Raw genomic sequence first — 18,257 nt, forward strand, 5'->3', positions numbered from 1 at the left:
TAGATTGCGTTTTAAACAAGCAAACTGTACTTGTATACTTGGACAGCATCTGAATTAAAGGCAGAAAATACATTTATCTGTAATTCAATGTATCACCTGCTTTCTGTAAAGCCTCCTTCCCACAAACTATTCATATCCAGCAATACTGAGACTAATTGCTATGAATGGTAATAAGAAAAATCAGAAAAGTAGCTTCTATACTAAAATTTTTATTTTTCATTTTTCCTACCTGGATGGTTGATCCTGGAATTCCTACTTCCCAAGGGAATTTGACATATAGTCCCTTTCTACTAACCCAAACAATGCAGGCCAGTGTTTGTTAATGAGCCTCCAGCAGTGTCCCACTTCTAAGTGAAACTCTGTACAGTGACTCACATTGTATGTAAATGCCATCTGTTCTGGTATCTATAATACAGAAAGGAAGATCACAAGGCTCTGCATGTTGTTGACAGTGTTGCTAAGCTCATCTATGAATCTGCTGTCTCTAAAGGAGCTGACTCTGCCTCTGTTACTGTTCCCACTCAAGCTATAACTGGCCCAGTCTCTTGAGCTGGCTCTGGAGCTCACTGAACATTTCACTGAACATATTCAGCTCACTAACTCAGCAGAAAACTCTGCTTTTTTTGTTGGGTTCATTTTGTGCTACATCAATCGAGAGAAGACTCCAATGAGTCCCAGTACAACTGGCTAAGAAACTGCAGGTTATGCCATCAGGTGAGCTTGGCCAGTTGCTGGAAATGATCGGCCATAAATTTGGATTTTCTGAACTCAGTTTATCCCTCCCTTTCTCCTTCCAAATGAACCCCCTTCTGCTAAACAGTCAATATATAAACAGCAGAAGATAATAAATCATATTTACATTGATCTGTCAGACAAAGTGAACTCTATCACTAAACCTCTAGAGTTAACTCCTTCCATTTTCTCATTCAAGTGCTTTTCTTTGTTGACTAGGGAGTATTTTTCACTGGAGACTGGACACAGGAATGCAGGTTTTGGCTGATTCCTCACTTTCTGCCAGGCTCTGTGCTGGTGTGAAGTTTCCTCTCTGTTGGTAAGTAACCCAGGGGGATTGCTGCTAAAAGTTTGAATATTTGGAATTTGTACAGATCCGGTTTGCTACTGTTTTCCTTAATGAACACTCATTGTTTTTACAAACAGAACAGTAACACTGGAGTGTCTAGCTTTGAACTTCAAACACTCAAGATCCTCCACTCAACAGAAGACAAATAGCGTAATCTATAGTCGGAGCTCCCCCATTACTTGCTGTAGAATCTGAAATTCTTTATGTCTGAGAGTAACTGCTTGATATGACTGTACAGAGTCCACACAATCAAATTGTCATCTTTGCTGCCTTCTATCTCAGGTGGCTTTTGTCATCACAGAAGAATTCTTTGTCTGGTGCCCAATCCCTCCCTTCTCCACTCCAATCATTTCTTTCTGCCATGTCAGCAGTGCTTGCCATCCCCTCAGTAGTGCTGTCACTTCTGATTTTGTATAGGCTAAACTAACCCTAACCCTAATCACTGGAACGATACAGCTTAAAAATAACTTTTTTGGTTAACCTTTCTGGGATATTTTTAACCCAGATCACGGACACAAAATCTCTCATAAAATGATAGGCAATGAAACACAACCATGCATGCCTGCACAGGCCTTTGTTTTAGGGAGATCCACACTGCAGGATTAACTCTGCATTTCCCCAGGGGAGCTCTGCTCTGTCCTTCCCCGCCACTGTGTAAATGAGAGATGGTCCTCCCTTGCCATCAACTTGTGCATCCAGCACCTGAAGAAGTCTAGGCAAGGATTTGGTCCTGCAGGTAACGTGCAATAGGAGAATCAGTGGTCACTGGTGGCTTTTTACACGCACTATGAACAGAGAGATTTTCCTGAACATTCTCCCAGTTGGGGCGATAATTTGGAACACGGCTATCGAGCTGCTTTCCTTGTTTGCTGAGAGGAATGGAGCGAGGGGAAAACCCCCCTTTATGGACGGGACCCCATAGAGACCGAGCTGGTGGATTCGACCTCGCTCCGGGTCCCGCCGAGATCTCCCAGCTGTCGGACAGGAACTGCAGACACCTTCTTCGCGTCCCCCAGGGCTGCCTGTGGGAGGGGGGAACCGCAGGACCGCTTGACCCCACTCGGTGGGGCGGGTGCGGGGCAGGGCAGCTGGGCTGGCGCCCGACGGCATCTCTCCGCCCGCTGTCTCGCTCGTGGGCCGCGTCCGCACCGCTCTGCGCAAGCCCGGCCCTGTCCGGGCGCGGGCGGACCTGGTGTCCCGTCAGGGCGCGGGCGGGTCGCGTCGCCCCCCGCCATGTCCCTCCCGCTGCGGCCCCGCCGCCCACTACTTAAAGCGGCGGGAAGCGGGTGCCGTGCCGCTCGCGCCCTGTCCGCGTCTCTCCACAGAAGATGGCCTCGACGTGCCCACGGCCCCTGCTGAGGTACCGGTCCTTCGCCATCCTCTTGCTCGCACCGCTGCTGCTGCTGCCGCTGCCGATCACTGTGCCCACGCGGGTAAGTGCCTGCGGGTTCCGAGCGGGGACCCGCTGCCCCAAAGGAACCCACCCACACTCGGCCCCCAGGGCCGAGCCGCTCAGCTGCCCCTGACCCAGCGCGGCAGGCAGGCGCGGTTCGGGTTCGTGTGGGGATCCCCCCAGAGCGGGCGGTCGCTGTGTAAAGCGCTGCCCGTTCGGTCCCTGGCGCTGTATCTCCTATGCCACCTGAGTGGCCGCTGAAGTAGCACCTTCCTGGCACCGTCTCAGAGGAGTTTATTCACAGCTCAATTAGCCTCTCAGTCCTGGGTCTCAGGGATGTGTTCTACTGCTTTTGCTCCTAATGATCTTCAAGTGGTGCTGGTGCTAGGCAGTGGAGCTCACATAAGAAGCCCAAAACAGGAGCTCCATGCCCATTTGTTCATCCAAAGGAATATGCCAGAGCCTGGGCTCCCACAGACCCAACCCATCTTGCAAACTGGGTACAATTCTTTTTGACCCAGAGATAAATATATATACATAGTTGGCTTGGACGTGTAGAATTGCACTCGAGGTTATCTAGGAATAACTGTCAGTGAGGAGTTAGGGGACTGAAAGGGGGGACTTCTGGGCTCTCTAGGCCTGCTGCTGAGACACTGAGATGCTTTTAAGAATGCTCCTGAGTGCCATTCTTCATCCAGTGAAGCACTAGGAAGCCGTGCACTATGTGTTATGCAGTGATTATAAGATGGGTTTGAATGTAATGTACTCCACATCCCTCTTCCTCTGGTGATGGGGGGTCTCATAGCTCCTTTGGTTTCAGTGCAGGTACACCAGCATGGAGCTGGAATGAGCTACCAAGAGTTTTATCTTTAAAACCTTGTAGCATTCTTGGGAAAATGTGAAACCTCTGTTCACAGTATTTTCACCTACTAAGGCTTTAGCTATTCTAGGGCTAAATGCAGTCTTTCTTCTGGGTGTAATGATCCATATATTTTAAACTACAGGAGGAGCATTATGCAGGTGTATTTTAAACCTGTTTACAAACAAAAAAGAAAAAAGAAAAACCTTTTGGCTTACCTGTCTAATAACAGCCTTGCTCTTCACTTGAATGCTGGTGCCTTGAGGAAAGGTATTTCTGGCTGTTTGGCACTATTGTGATCAATGCTAGGACAATTTCCTGGAAAAAAATAAATAAAAAGAAAAAAGAAAACAAAGAGAATATCTCTTCAGTTTCCCAATAATTGTAGGAATATTGTGTCATCAATCTTATCTGGAAAATTACAATATTACACAGTGGGAGAGTACCATTTCCATCAGTAGCTGCTTTTCAGCTCTCAGTGAGAAAACTAGTCATAGTGATTGCTCTGGGCTGTCCAGACACACCAAGGAAATATTTTGTCACTATTCCCATAAATCACAGATGTATATAGATGTGGATACACCTACTTATTTAATCTCAGAACTTTGGCTGTTCATCTAGCTGTAGACGTTTGAGTTAATTTATAAACATGGTTGTATTTTTGAACTTCATGTAAATTATTTACTCTCCACTGTACAAAACCAGCTTTTTCTGTATTGTGTTATTTGAAGTAATATTCTCCTAGAGTAGTTTGTGTGTCTTTCATCTTATAAAATAAATTAACTACAGTATCTTCTTGCACTTAGTTACTATTGTACAGCTTAAATTCGATCATAAGCTCACCTCACATTTATCAAGGAAAGAAATTAAAATAGGATCTGTCTGATATCTTCTAGTCTCTAATAAAACATTTCTTTCCAAACTTGTCCTGTAATTAATCTCCTCTAAACCTGAAAAAAAAATTACTTACAAGGACTGTTTTCTAATTCTTCAACTCCTCCCTGTTTATAAATACAACCTTACAGCAATTTTTAAATATCACTGTAACACCATTTATTTTTGCAATAAAGTCCCATTTGTGCATTAGAATCAGATCCTATAAACACGTACCCTAAATATGAACAAACTGTGAGCAAAATGCCTTAACTAAAGCTTTAAAACATTGTTTACTGTAGGCTAATGAATGCTTGCTTCTCCTAACAATTTTGAAAGTACAAACCAAGGAAGCCTAGGTTAGAGAAATGTGTGACCAATGGTATAAAGAGTCATGTTACAACAGGGGATGAGGGAATCCTCTTACTAGATAACTTAGAGAATTAGATCCCTTATTAGATAAACACAGTATGATTTGGGAAAGCAAGTTAATATCTCATATATCCTTAACTACTCAAAAAAAAAAAAAGTTAAGAATTCTAAATGGTAAGAGTTATAGTTCTAAATTGTTCAGTGAGTTTCTGGGTTCAAGTGTATTACTAAGACACACTTCAAATACATCTGAATGTCAATCAGTCTTCTCACCTATACTAGGAAATACTCATCTATAAGCATCCATTTAAAAATAGATTACTAAAAATAGAAATGCCCAAATCTTAAACACTGTTAGAAATTCTTGGCACCTGGGTGTGAAATTTGCTTACCTCAACTGCCAAGAGGTAATTGCACACTGCAAACTGTACTTACCTAGCTGTGGAAGATTTGTTTTTTTTTTCTTGCCCTACATTTTACCTAAAGGCATTAGAAAACACACGATGGTCAAAAAGACTTTTTATGCAACTGAATTCTGAGCAAGACTTAAAATGTGCAAGTTTAATTCTTTGCGTCCTTGCTACCTATTTCTATGTAACTTGTTAAGCTACAGACAATTGAATCTTTGTTTCCCCTTAGAAAAGATAGCAGTGTGTTTCTTATCTGTAAGAATAGTTTTCTATACTTACATGTCTTCCATTATATTGCAGGAAGCCAAATGCGCATATATCATCATCATCATGGCTGTGTACTGGTGCACTGAAGTTATCCCACTGGCTGTTACTTCCCTAATGCCAGTTGTATTTTTCCCTCTGCTTGGAGTTCAGAGCTCTAAATCAGTAAGCAACAGTTCTTACTCCATCCATATCTGATAAAAGGATATCCATTGATCTGATCCCTCACTGATAGGAAAGCACTCAATTTCTGGGGCTGTTTTTGAACATGTTGAGCAGGGTTCTGGTATGGGAAGATGCTGAACCGAATATGTACTTTCCCAAAATATTAAGGATGTGGGGCTTGTGGTGGTAGAGGGAAACGTCCTCTGGGCATGGATCCTGATGGAAAACATCCCAGTAGTGCCAGGAGTTTGTATGTTCAGAACTCACCCAGTTGGAGAGCATTGCTAACATCTTCTGGGAGATTTCAGAATGCATGAGGCAAACTTCCCCTGGCAGGGTAGACAGTACAGTGCCAGCAAGTACACTGTGTCCCCTCTGAAGCTCACGCTGCTAAAGGATAATTGGCTGTTTGTGCTAGTGGAAGAGTAGTGCTTTAGCCCGAGCGAGAGACACTACATTTAGGTACTGTAGCCCAGGTTTACTATTGGCCAGCAATAGTTAGGATGGGTGAGGTTGTTAGAAGTTCTGGGAAATCTATTTTGGAATTTGGCATTTCTGGTACCTTTAGTGCTGTTCAGCACTAAAAAAGAGAATCAAGAGTTCAGGAATCTGGAGGCAGTTCTAAGGCCACTGCTCTTTCTGACAATGTTGGGGTGAGGCCTGGTGCACTAAATGGCTTTGAGAGGAAGGCAGGAAATACTAGTGAAACTAGCAAGTGACAAGATTTGATCCTCTGATCTATCTTCTTTGTCTTACAGGTGTGCTTGCAGTATCTAAATGACACAAATATGCTCTTTGTTGGAGGGCTGATAGTTGCAATTTCTGTTGAACGGTGGAATCTTCACAAAAGGATTGCGCTGAGAGTCCTGCTGATACTTGGGGTGAAGCCTGCACTGTAAGAATGTTACATTAGCTCTTCTTTACCTGTGTCAGTTTAGCAGAGACCTAGGTATGATGTTTAAGAGTCAGCACAGGAGAGAAGTTCCAAGAAGCTCTTTTGCTCCACTTGTACAGAGTTTCCAGAGGTGAAATCTTCTGCAGGATCAGTTAATTTGCCCTTTATGCAAAAACATAATAATGGTAGGGCGCCTGTGACTGCTGACTTGAATGGCATGAAAATACTTTCATTTTTATACCAGCTCCAATCTCTACAGTCTCTCACATTTCCTCTTGGGTCCATAGTTTGATTCTTGGATAAGATTATTGAGTGGAATTCAGTTTTCAAAACACAAGCATTTATTTCTGATTCAAATAGCTAGACTGTCTGTATAGTAAAAAAGGCTTGTCTATAGTAGGGCAGATGATTCATGCACAAGAAGTTCTTATCAACTGCGAAGCAGTAAGTATCTGAGTGGAATCCAAATACCTGTTTGTTCCTGTCTGAAGACAGGTGAGATAAATCTTTCTCTTCCTTTTTGTTTTAGGCTGAATCTCTGTACAACCACAAGGCTATGGTTTCATCTGTATTGTTGCTACCCAGCTGATCTATTATTGTGTGTGCTGGCATTCACAGTTCCTATGAAATCTTTTTATCATGACTTGAAGTCATCACTGAGGCAGCATCACCACCAACATCTGTGTGAATGGAGATATGGTCCTCACCTAAAAGCCATGTGCTCCTTCTGTCATGCTTAAGTGATGCCAGTTACACAGCCAGAAGTGTTGCAAAGGTGGTGGTGGTGAAGAGCATCCAGTATCCATTAGTTTGCATCTACAGATAAAGCCAAGTTTACAAGATGCAAAAGCAGTTTTCAGTCACAATGACAATAGGCAGGAAAGAAACACAGTTTTATAGTTCACTTCTACAGAGCTGCCATTTCATTTTATTTTAATCTGGATAAATTCTGTGTTTTTGCTACTGGGAACAAGGTGGTGCAGACTTAATCATGCATAGATCAAGCAACTAAATGCCTTTCTTGAATTCTTTCAATGAAGACGGCAGAGCTAGCAGGGAATCTGTCTCTGCTTTGTATTATCAGAGACTACACACATCCCTGTCTGGACTCTGCTCTCTAAATTAAAGTAACTACAAAGCCTAGCAGTGTCTATTTTTTCCTCCTTTCTCCTCTGCTTGTTTCTCTCTTTTCAGCCTCATGCTGGGGTTTATGATAGTCACTGCCTTCCTGTCCATGTGGATAAGTAACACAGCAACCACTGCTATGATGGTTCCCATTGTTCAGGCTGTCCTGGATCAAATGGACAACACAGAAAATGATGTGACCATGATGGAACAAGCAACTGGCCAAACAAATACAGTGATTGAGCTGGAGGAAAAGAATGCATCAGATCCCACTCCAGTGCAGGGTAAGGGCCTGCTAAAGGAATGAACTGATTCTACTGAATTTGTTACACTCAGAGCTCACATATTGAGTTTCTCCAATTTCACTGCTCTGTTGTGCAAGTACAGAGGGCTATATTATTAAATACTATTAAAAATCAAACTGTGATGCCTTTCTCTTTCAGAGAAGGGAGAAATGTTTTGGTGATTTTCATGGACGTGATTTCATGGAATTAGTAGTTTGATCAGCCATGATTCCCTGTGAGACTGTGTACAAGAATGAGTTCAGAGATTGGTAGTGAATACCATGTCCCACACTTCAAACCTTCTGCCTGGGACAGAAGGATTATATGTCTGTGGAAGATGCAGTGTATAAGGCAGTTCACGTGTGCCAGTCATTGCCCTGTTATGATATTGACTCAATTGCCATATTTGTTTGGACTTTGGAAGATAGCTGAGATACAACAGCAATCTCTGCTTTTTGGTTGTGTGATGTCTTGCCTCACTAGTGAAGGGAGAATGCACAATTGTGCAAAGCTCAGGCACAATTGCATGTGTTTATGTAACTCATGCAAGTCAAGAAAATACTAATAGGTCAGAGAGTACTCTTCAGGCTTTGTCATTGCTAGCTTCCAAACAGTTGTGTTAACATAATTTTTTAAGTTTGCCTAGCTGTTTTTAGTGTTTATTTTTGAGTCTCAAAAACTTCTGCACTTAGACTAGAGTTAATAATTTTGCTGGATTTCTGTGCACTTAGAAGGAACTACTTGGCTTTGCTACTTTATTTCCATCTTACATGCAATGAAAGCAACAAATTTGAGTGAAGAATACCCTTGGCTATTGTTAAATTATTTGTAATTGCTACACATTCGTTGTCTCACTCAGTCAGACTTAAGGATGAAATTGTTAATCTCAGAGCAGAATAGGCACAGCAGCAAAATTTCACATTGATCTAAACAGTTCGTGGCAGGCCAGAATTATGTTTGGGGTGGTTTTGGTTTTTGGGTTTTTGGTTTTTTTTGTTTGTTTGTTTGTTTTTTGTTTTTTGGGTTTTTTTTTGGTTGGTTGGTTTTTGGTTTCTTTTTTTTGTTTTGTTTGTTTGTTTGTTTTTCTGTCATATTTGCAGCTGCTTAAACTGCTTGAGTTCTTACTGTGGCATTGAAAGGATTCTCATGACTACAGTTTCTGGGTGATGGTAAGCCTCTCTGTGAAATAGGAAATTGCTGCTTAGAAACTGTGGCACCAAGATGGGCAACAGCATCCTTGGATCACGTAGAGCCAGATTATCAATCTTTCTTCTCAGCACCTCATGAACATAATTCTGAAATATTTGGGGAGTATTCTGTGGGCTTTTAAAATTAAAATAATTGGCATGCACAAACTGGAAGAACTGAGTCTGCAGGACCGGACACGAACTTTACACCTTCCTAATTGCACCTGAGGCAAGTTATGTTCTTTGTATTTAGTCATAAGCAATGGACAAGTTCCTGATGGCACCAGATCTTCTGAGGAAAAGAAAATGAAGAAACGTATATGTAAGGGAATGACACTGTGTGTGTGCTATGCTGCCAGCATTGGAGGAACTGCAACACTGACTGGAACAGGGCCAAACATGGTATTGAAAGGCCAGATGAATCAGTAAGTCACTCTTGCTATTTCTTTACTTTTACTGCCACACAGTTTTGTGACCGACACATTAAAAGTCATAGTAGCCATTTCAGTTATCAAACTATTCAGTAACCAGCTGATGAACTGAAAATGAGAAATGTGTGTAAAGTGATGGGCCATATTTTTCTTCTCTAGCACTTTTTAGATAGCTGTGTGATAGATCTGAGAAACTTAGAATTGTTGGTAATTGACAGCTGGCTGAAAATGAGATACTGGTTCTTCTGCCTCCTCTTTTTCAAGGAAAAGGCAGCACGTGAACAGAGCAACTGCAGTGTGGATCTTGAAAAGAACATATGATTAAGTCTTCTCATAAACACACTGAAAAGTGGTAAAAATAGTTTAGCTGATGTTGTATTATTATTTCTCCTCCCTGTGGCTAAGTAAACTGTATAGATATTGTTTTAAAAGAAAGGAGCTATCCACAAAATAATCTTTTCTAAGATGGGAACTGTTGAGTCACAGCCTTAGCCACTGATGGAGCACCTGGGGAAAGGACCCAGTCAGCTCTGGGAGCACAGGTGAAGGCAATTCACCTGGATGACAGGAAGGGGTGGGGCTTGGCTGCACCTCTCTTAGATCTCATTTGAGGGCTGGCCCCCACTGGGGAAGGGTGTCTTTTTGGAGTTTTCTCCTTGGTGAAGCTTTCTGTTGTGAACTCAGACTCTTCTGATATGGGTAAGTGATCTTCTTTCCTTCTTTTATAGACCTTTTCTATTGTGCTGGTCCTTCTGTCATCACACCTTTGTAGTAACGCTTTTCCCACTGTATTAATTTATCTAATTGCTGCAGGAATTTATTTAGATGCGACCTTCTCCGCAGTGAAAATTCTGTGGACTCCTCAATGGTTGCTCAATGTTCCATCTTTCTACTGGAGTGCTTAAACTGGAGCAGCCACATTATCCATTGGTTTTATTACCTACTTGAGAACTTGCTATTGCTATTTCTTCTTCAGGGGTAGATGTAGGGAAGAACAGAAAGTTGTTCATAAAACTCTGGCTTCAGTCTTTTGAGCTAAGTAGCAACTATGTCTTCTACTGAAATGAGCAGAAGCGCAGCTATTAACTTCAAAAGAACATTCTTGTTTTCCTATTAGTTAAGAAGGGGGAGGAGGAAAGAAAAAACACATCATGGAATAAATGACCAGATGGAGAGATCTTTCAGTAGTGCTTGTCTTACTGTGACCTAAAATGTCAGCATGAGCTCTCCTGTCTGCTTTAAAGTAGGATGTAGGGAAAATTATCACATTATCACAGTATCATTTAATTTCTATTCTGAAATCTAGAGCTGCCTTTCTATTCAATTAAGCAGTGAGTATTGCCTATGATTACTAGTAATGGTTGTCCCAAATGTATACGTCTAATTGTCACCACAGTGAAGTGAAGGCAGATTACTGACTGTTTTGATATAATACAGAAAACATTTTTCTTTTCAGATTATACCCCAACAATAATGATGTCGTGAATTTTGCTTCCTGGTTTGGGTTTGCCTTTCCAAACATGATTCTGATGTTGGTGTTAGCGTGGCTTTGGCTTCAGTGCTCTTTCATGGGATTCAAGTAAGCTTTTAACTACTTCATACCATTTAAACCATTCATCTAATGCAGATCAGGTCACTCGCAAGTTTCTGTATAAAATAAAAGCACTAGCGAGTTATTCATTCTGCAACTGGGAGCAGTTGCATTTCACAGCAGCTTTTGAAATCTGGAAACCTTTTATGTTTGGGGAGAGTCACACTAGGTAAAAGTGTAAGATGTTGTTAATGTTCAGACAGGATTGCCTTTTTCAATTTAAAATCTGAGAATTTCAGAGCATGAAGACCATGGCTATATGTTGCTGCCCTTGATTCGACACTGAGTTTTTCATACTTGCTTGCACCAAATTGGACAGACTTATGGACTCCATTTTTCTGTGAAAATTGGCACATGCATGTGGAATACTTTGACACTGCTATCATTTATCTGTTCCTGCCCTCTGCTTTAGTCTGTGCCTGTCCGGAGAAGGGACAGCTTCATTGTGGAAGGCATGGTAAATTCCTCTAGTATGTTAATGCTTACAGTGTTTTCTTCTCCCTTTTCTTAAAGCTTTAAAAAAAGCTGGGGATGTGGGACAGTGAGAACTGCTAAAGAAAAAGCTGCATACAACGTGCTGAAAGCAGAAATGAAGAAATTGGGCCCTATCTCTTATGCTGAATTCAATGTCCTCGTAATGTTTGCATTGCTGGTTGTCTTGTGGTTTTCCAGACACCCAGGCTTTGTAAAAGGCTGGGCTAGCAGGGTCTTTCCAGAAGGAGAAAAGTAAGTTTTGAATTTTTTTTCATCCTATACTCCCCTGGATGGGAATCAGATTCTCCTTCTCTTACATTCTGTTTTGACTGGGGGGGGAGGAAGTGGGGGGAGGTCATTCATTCCAACCATATTTGAATTTGTGTTTGTTGGGCTGGATTTTCTCTCATGCATGAGATCTACAAACTACTTGACAGTTTATATTGCAATGAAGGCTAAAGACTGAGACGTGGGGCAGGCTGAGCTTCCTAAAGAAAGATAAAATTCTGCAATGCTTATCTCTGTTATGCAGAAGTACATGTCAGTGTTTTCCTTGCATGTGTTACAATTAGCTGTGGTGTTCAAGTATTTGGTACTATCATCTCTAAAAAATGGCATGTATAGAAACCATTGGGAAATCAGTTCTTTGCTTTGAATAGCTTCTTCAGCTGATGTTATGTAATGTGGCATATTAAGAACGTAAAACTTGTGATAGGAAGATCTTTCAGGTAATTTTCTTTCAAATCATTGGAATATAGTCTTTGAGTCTTGGCTTCTTCCCAGGGAGGTAACCCTGCCTACAGAAGCATTTTCATATGTGATTTTGATTAATAGTATGCTGATTTCATTTATGATGTTTGTGCTGTGGCAGGTCTAAGATACCTGAGTCATGAACTAGCAATCTGTTTTGCTAATATATAGACCCCAAATAGAATGACAAGGAACACTGATTGCAATGCTGGAAGGCAACCATTTTCTGGAAGACAGGTGTCTTATTTTCTAAGCTATCTTCTCTTTTCTCCTTTAGATATATCACTGATTCTGCTCCTGCTGTGTTTATTGCCCTGCTACTGTTCATCCTTCCTGCTAATAAACCCAAATTCATAGGCTGGAGTTCAAGCATGTCTGACACTGAACAGACTGAAGAAGGTATTTAAAAGAGGCATTGTAATGTTGTGAAAGTTACCCTATTCCAGCTAACATGTAGAAACATACTCCTGATTTGTGTGCATTTCTTCAGGGTACTTCATTTCACGAACATCCTGCGCAGGGCTGAGGCAAGCACCCTGCTTGTATGTGTTATCTTTACTCTTACATGTGCAGGTTTCTCAGTAGCATACCTCTGCTGCTGGACCTTTCCGTTGTAACTTAAAGAACTGGAGACAAAATGGCTTCACTCTCCTGAAATATATTCTGCTTTTCATTTCTCACTTCAGATATTAAGAAGCCATTTTTATCAGCCCCACTGCTGGACTGGAATGTGGTTCAGAGGAAGATGCCCTGGAACATTGTTCTGCTGCTGGGAGGAGGTTTTGCTTTGGCTGATGCAAGCGCAGTATGTTCTGATATTTATTGTTCTCTAACTCAGAGGTGGACTTGCCTGGTTTATTTTCCTGTCCTGTATTACTGGGCATGCACCCAAAGGCAAACTCAGTAGAAATGTTTGCATTTGGAGGTAGATACAAATTCTCAAAAAATAAGAGGAAAGGTGAATATTTCTACCTCTTTTTCAGGAACTTGCATGCACCGATCAGGTTTGTCTAATTTATCTTCACTGGCTGCAGAGATAAGGAGAGCAGCCTTTCTTATTTCTATTGTCATCCTGATCCCATCCCTGACTAGAAAAAATAGAAGCATAAGAATAATAATAAAAAAAAAAATAGAAAAAAAAAATAGAAGCCAAATTCATTGTGCTAAGATGCATCAAAGTCATAGCCTTAGATATCAAGTGTGTCATGCTTTGGGGAAGTTCGTGTTCAGGTCTAAGTTTTGTGCCTAGACAATTCTTAAACAATGGGGTAAATTAAAGCTCTGGTCTGTTACATTCATTCACCATATTTACATTCTTAAAGTTCTGGAATATTGCAAGCTGTCTAGTCAAAGGCTCTGTAAGCACTTTGAATCAATTGCTGTGTTTTCATAACATAGAATACTCATACAGCCTTGTTATCTTCAGAAACATTAAAAATTCATTGTAGGAACCTTGTGACTGATTCATTAAGTATTTGCAGTAGTCTCAGCAATAGTTATTTCTATGTAGTTAAAAAAATATATATATAACCAAAACATGAACAAGTATTTTGGCTCTAGGAGAATTAGGGAAGCGTGGCTGAGTGTTTTGTCCAGTTGGCAAGGAATTCCTTTTAGTGTTTGTGACAGGTTATTGAACTTTCATGAGGGGCAGTTATGTAATTTGTGAGCCACTTAGCATTATTTGTTAGGAACACCACCCATAATGAGTTTTCTGCTCCTGAGCCAAGGAGTCTAAACCTCACTGAAAAAAATACTTTTTTCTTATCAGAACTCTGGACTCTCAGGTTGGCTGGGTCGTCAGATGACTCCATTAGGATCTATTCCACCCTGGTCCATTGCAACAGTACTTTCCCTTATTATAGCAGTCTTCACTGAATGCACCAGTAATGTTGCCACAGCCACTCTCTTCCTACCTGTCTTTTCATCCATGGTAAGATTGCTTCCATCTTGTTATGCTATCGACTGATGAGAAGTAAACAGACAGTTTCTAGTGACAAAACATCACATTTACTTTCTTGTGTTTTTTTTTTTTTTTTTTTTTTCCTCTGAAATCCAGTAATGAAATAGTCTATCTGACAGCATACCCTAATAGATATTGACTTTATCTGATGTTGGTAGAAAGAGTCAAATTTATATCTTTAAGACTACTGCTATATTTATAACATTGTAAGCAGGTGGGCAGTAGGAATACAGACTTCATCCAGTTTGTCCTATCCATACACCTGAAGCCTGAGATACTGGCTTCTTGGGGGAAGAAGCTAACTCGGGAAGCCATTTCAAGCCTGCCATAAGGAGTGCCCCTTGGCTGGGGAGGAACTGAAGAGAGAGTCACTTTTTTTAATATAGTTCACGCTACATCAATTATTTCTGGTCACTTTATATTTGAGCCATCAACTCAGAACTGGAAAATCTAAATCAAAAAAATACTCACCAGTTTCTTCTATTAATCCTTTTGGAGGGATCCTTTATCTTCATCATTTACACTAGAATATGAAAAGTGGTGGGCTTGATCATTAGGAATACATTTTGTGTATTAAGACAACAACTTTAAACCTTAGGGAGAAAAATCTGGTAAGTTTTGCTATAAAAGCAGTTGCAATTGCTGCCTTTTCTAACCAGAATGGAAATGCAAGCATGAAGGAAAAAAAAAATAAGATATTTTGTTGTTTAACTTAGAAAAAAGTGGCTGTACTTTCCAAGTCATTTCATCAAGATAGAATTGTCCAAATAAAGGTGCTGTGCTCCTAGTCACTGCAGTTCTGAGTCCCACAAAGTTTATGTAATGTCTAAAAGTGTTACTCCCCATGCTTTGTAATTATAGTTCCATCCTTGTATTAACCCAGCAAATGCTCTAAAAATGCAACCCAAGGTCAAAGAAAAGATTGCTGGGTAAATTTGACCAGAACTCCAAATTATACTGTAGAGCAACAAGAAAGAATCAAGCATTCTTTTAAGTACTGTGGGGGAGAGAGACCAAAGTTATCTTTAAGTGTGTGTAGATTCCATAATAAAATGCTTGAAAATTACTCTGATGATGTAACACCAGGGAATTAACTGAACCTGTGTGTCTTAGAGGTTTGGGAGATGTTCTCTTTTTCTTTGGAACACTTCTAGCATGATAATTGTCTTTGTTTTGTTGCAGGCTGTATCTGTCAAGATCCACCCTTTGTACGTTATGCTGCCAAGTACTCTGAGTGCTTCCTTTGCCTTCATGCTGCCTGTTGCGACACCTCCAAATGCAATAGTGTTTTCCTATGGCCACATCCGGGTTTTGGACATGGTAAGATGATGAACTGCCTGGTCTCTTGTCTGAAGTTCTCCATTGTACTTCCCCTGAAACATGACAAGAGTTTAATTTTCTTGTCCTAATATTTACAAAGTACCTGAGCACTCTTATGGGCTGTAACTAATAACTTATGCCCTTTTCTTTACTACTGTAAGGATTGGTGTCTCTGCAGCAATATTACCTTTCTCATAGGCTTTGGCAGACATACTCTCTAGTCCAACTGAAAAGTCAAAGCTGACAAGTGTCTCTTAAACACCAAAGCATTAAAATGCGGCTGGTGCTTTCCAGTGTCTTCTGGGGCTTTTGCAAAGATAAATAAAAGAGCTGAAAGTAGAAGGTAACAAGTCCAGTCATCCTGTACTTTGGTCTTCTGGTTGGCTGTGGATCACACAGTACCAGGTTCTGTGCTGAACATCCAAACATTATCAGTTTTCTAACTGAAATCTTGAAGGGCATGGAAGCTACTCTTTAACTAATACGAGCAGCTTCTTGAAAGTCTACTAAATCTCCTAGACCTGTTGAACAGAGCAAAGCATTCAGTAGCTTTGGACAGTGCGTTCGCTGGTATTTCTATCTAAGCAAGAACATAGGGCAGTGGGTACTGTGGCTATTTCTGTGCTTTGACTATTTCTTTCCTTGTTTTTTCTTTTTTTTTTTTTTTTTTTTTGTATGAATATGCCTTGCTATAACTTGCTGTGCTGTTATGTTGTCGTTGTTGGTTTGAACTTTCATCCTTGTAGGTTAGGTCTGGAATAGTAATGAACATCATTGGAGTCTTCTGTGTCACACTGGCAATCAACACATGGGGAAGACCTATATTTGAGCTGGACACATTCCCAACATGGGCAAACAGCACAACTAATCAGTGAGCAATGAAGAATTCATGTTATACAAGGAAAGTCCCCGTAATCCTACTTCCTGTTGCCGAAACATAGAGCTTTGTCACTGTTTCAGATCCAGTGTTAGATGCTACCTTCTGGGAGTCACACATCAGATCAAGTATGGACCAACTCATTATAGTCATGCTGGAGACAAATGTGCTGTTTAATTATGCAACCCTAAGGATGGTATGTTTGGATCATAAGTACGATCAAGTGATTCACTGCATTTTCAACCAAGGTCAAGAGTTAGAATTTATTTAACTTATGAAATAAAAAGAGGGTAAGCTGTCGTATCAAATAGTTTGGACTATTTTATCACTGGTACGTATCTGTAAATCATTGTCATTGGACCCAGTTAAGAGCTGACAATTCATTAACTGCTACATATCAACAAGTCAGCAGCTGTACAAAGAAATTCCCAATGTCACTTATTTAGGGTAAAGTCTGTTATGTTTTAATCTGGATTCAACCTTGTGGTGAGCTGTCTCCAAGTCAGCATGCAAATGTTTTTCATCACCTTGTTTTCATTCCCAGATCTCAGTGCGTTTCGACACCATTATCGAGAGTCAGGATAATGTGATGCCATGCTAGTTATGATTCTGTTGAAGTCTTGAGCAATTATGTTGGCTGTGTGCTCCTTGCACTGGTAGGGTCAAGAATCTTTCCTCCATTGGCTCCAGGTAGATGTGGTTTCACAGGTTTTGTTAGTGCCAGCTTGGAAATGACTGGTCGAGCATAGGACTTCACACCTACTGGAAAAGCTCCTGGATTCATCTTATTTAATAACTGTAGAATTTTGAAGTGGAAACAAGGCAAGAGAGAGGCTCTAATTGAAGGCCTTGCAAACAATAAGGGGTGCAAACGACAGGGCTTGTGCTGATTGTGTACTTTAGAATCCAGGTCCTGTGACAAAACTGTAGCACCTATTCATGTAACTTCTGAAGCAAAAGTCAGTCAAAAAATTAATGTTGGACTAGGTGTATCTTGTCATTGTGTATGAATGTTTATTTAGCCTTGAAGACGAAGTTGGGATGTAAGGCCTTGTGTTGTAGTGGACACATCTATGATCATGACCCAAGTTTTTGTTTCTGGATTTGCTGTACAACCCCAGGCAGTCAATTTACTACTTTTTATCTCTGTTTCCCATTCTGAAAAGATATTACAGAACTTATCTACCTCATAGGATGTTGTGAAGAAATAAGGGTCATCTTATTTCTACTTTAAGGGTAATTTTCCACCTTGAGGGGGGGAAAAAAGCTACATCTGGCCTCTGGCACTATAACGTGTGTAGAATATTTAACAGGTTTGTAGTTAACATGAATGTTCCCTACATAACTGTAAAAAATTTTCATGTTTTAACTTTAAAAGCGAGTCAAGTGCATATATCCGCAAGATCACTAGTTGCTTTTATGAGCAGAAAATTTCTTCAGTATTGATTTGAGTTTCATGCTTTTATCTTCTATGGTCTTTCAAGGTGCTGCACACCATAAACTCTCCACTGACTGTTGTTCCTGGTATCTCCAATAGCATTCTGTCTACCTAGCTGGCTGCATATGATGCAGCCTCATACCTCTTCCATGGAATGATGGGATGTGTGGATAAACACTTGCAAAGTTTCTCTAAGGAAAAGATCAGTTCTAGTGCCAAGAAATAGCTTTGTCTCAGGTATTAGTCACCACCTAAAGGTTATCACAGTATTCATTTAAGGATGTAAAGCCAGAACCAACTAAGCACCTCCTATGCTTTGGAAATCATCACTTAATGCTGACTTGCATCTGTAGATATCTAATTGCATTTGAGAAAGTGACTTTTGTTTTGACAGTCCTCGTAATATGAGGACACTTCATCAACTGCAAGATTCTTCATAGCCTTTGATCTTCACTGTTGCAGGTGAGGTACAGTGGTCTTTGTGTGGCTGGGTAACACTGAGCTT

At 40.7% G+C, this 18,257-nt stretch overlaps 1 protein-coding gene across 1 annotated transcript; it reads left to right on the forward strand.

Annotated features, from left to right (window-relative positions):
* Nucleotides 1-965: 965 nt before the first annotated feature.
* On the forward strand, nucleotides 966-16,312 carry SLC13A5 (solute carrier family 13 member 5; the record flags this gene model as incomplete). Its single annotated transcript, XM_079545074.1, has 13 exons — nucleotides 966-1,051; nucleotides 2,407-2,514; nucleotides 5,289-5,417; nucleotides 6,176-6,312; nucleotides 7,507-7,721; nucleotides 9,162-9,333; nucleotides 10,796-10,918; nucleotides 11,444-11,656; nucleotides 12,432-12,553; nucleotides 12,841-12,959; nucleotides 13,926-14,087; nucleotides 15,300-15,437; nucleotides 16,184-16,312. The coding sequence occupies exons 2-13, from the start codon at nucleotides 2,410-2,412 to the stop codon at nucleotides 16,310-16,312; spliced, it is 1,764 nt and encodes a 587-aa protein (XP_079401200.1). The 5' UTR covers nucleotides 966-1,051; nucleotides 2,407-2,409.
* Between the last annotated feature and the right edge of the window lie 1,945 nt (nucleotides 16,313-18,257).

Source organism: Tetrao urogallus (genome assembly GCF_951394365.1).
Source record: "Tetrao urogallus genome assembly, chromosome: 20".
Lineage (NCBI taxonomy): Eukaryota > Metazoa > Chordata > Aves > Galliformes > Phasianidae > Tetrao > Tetrao urogallus.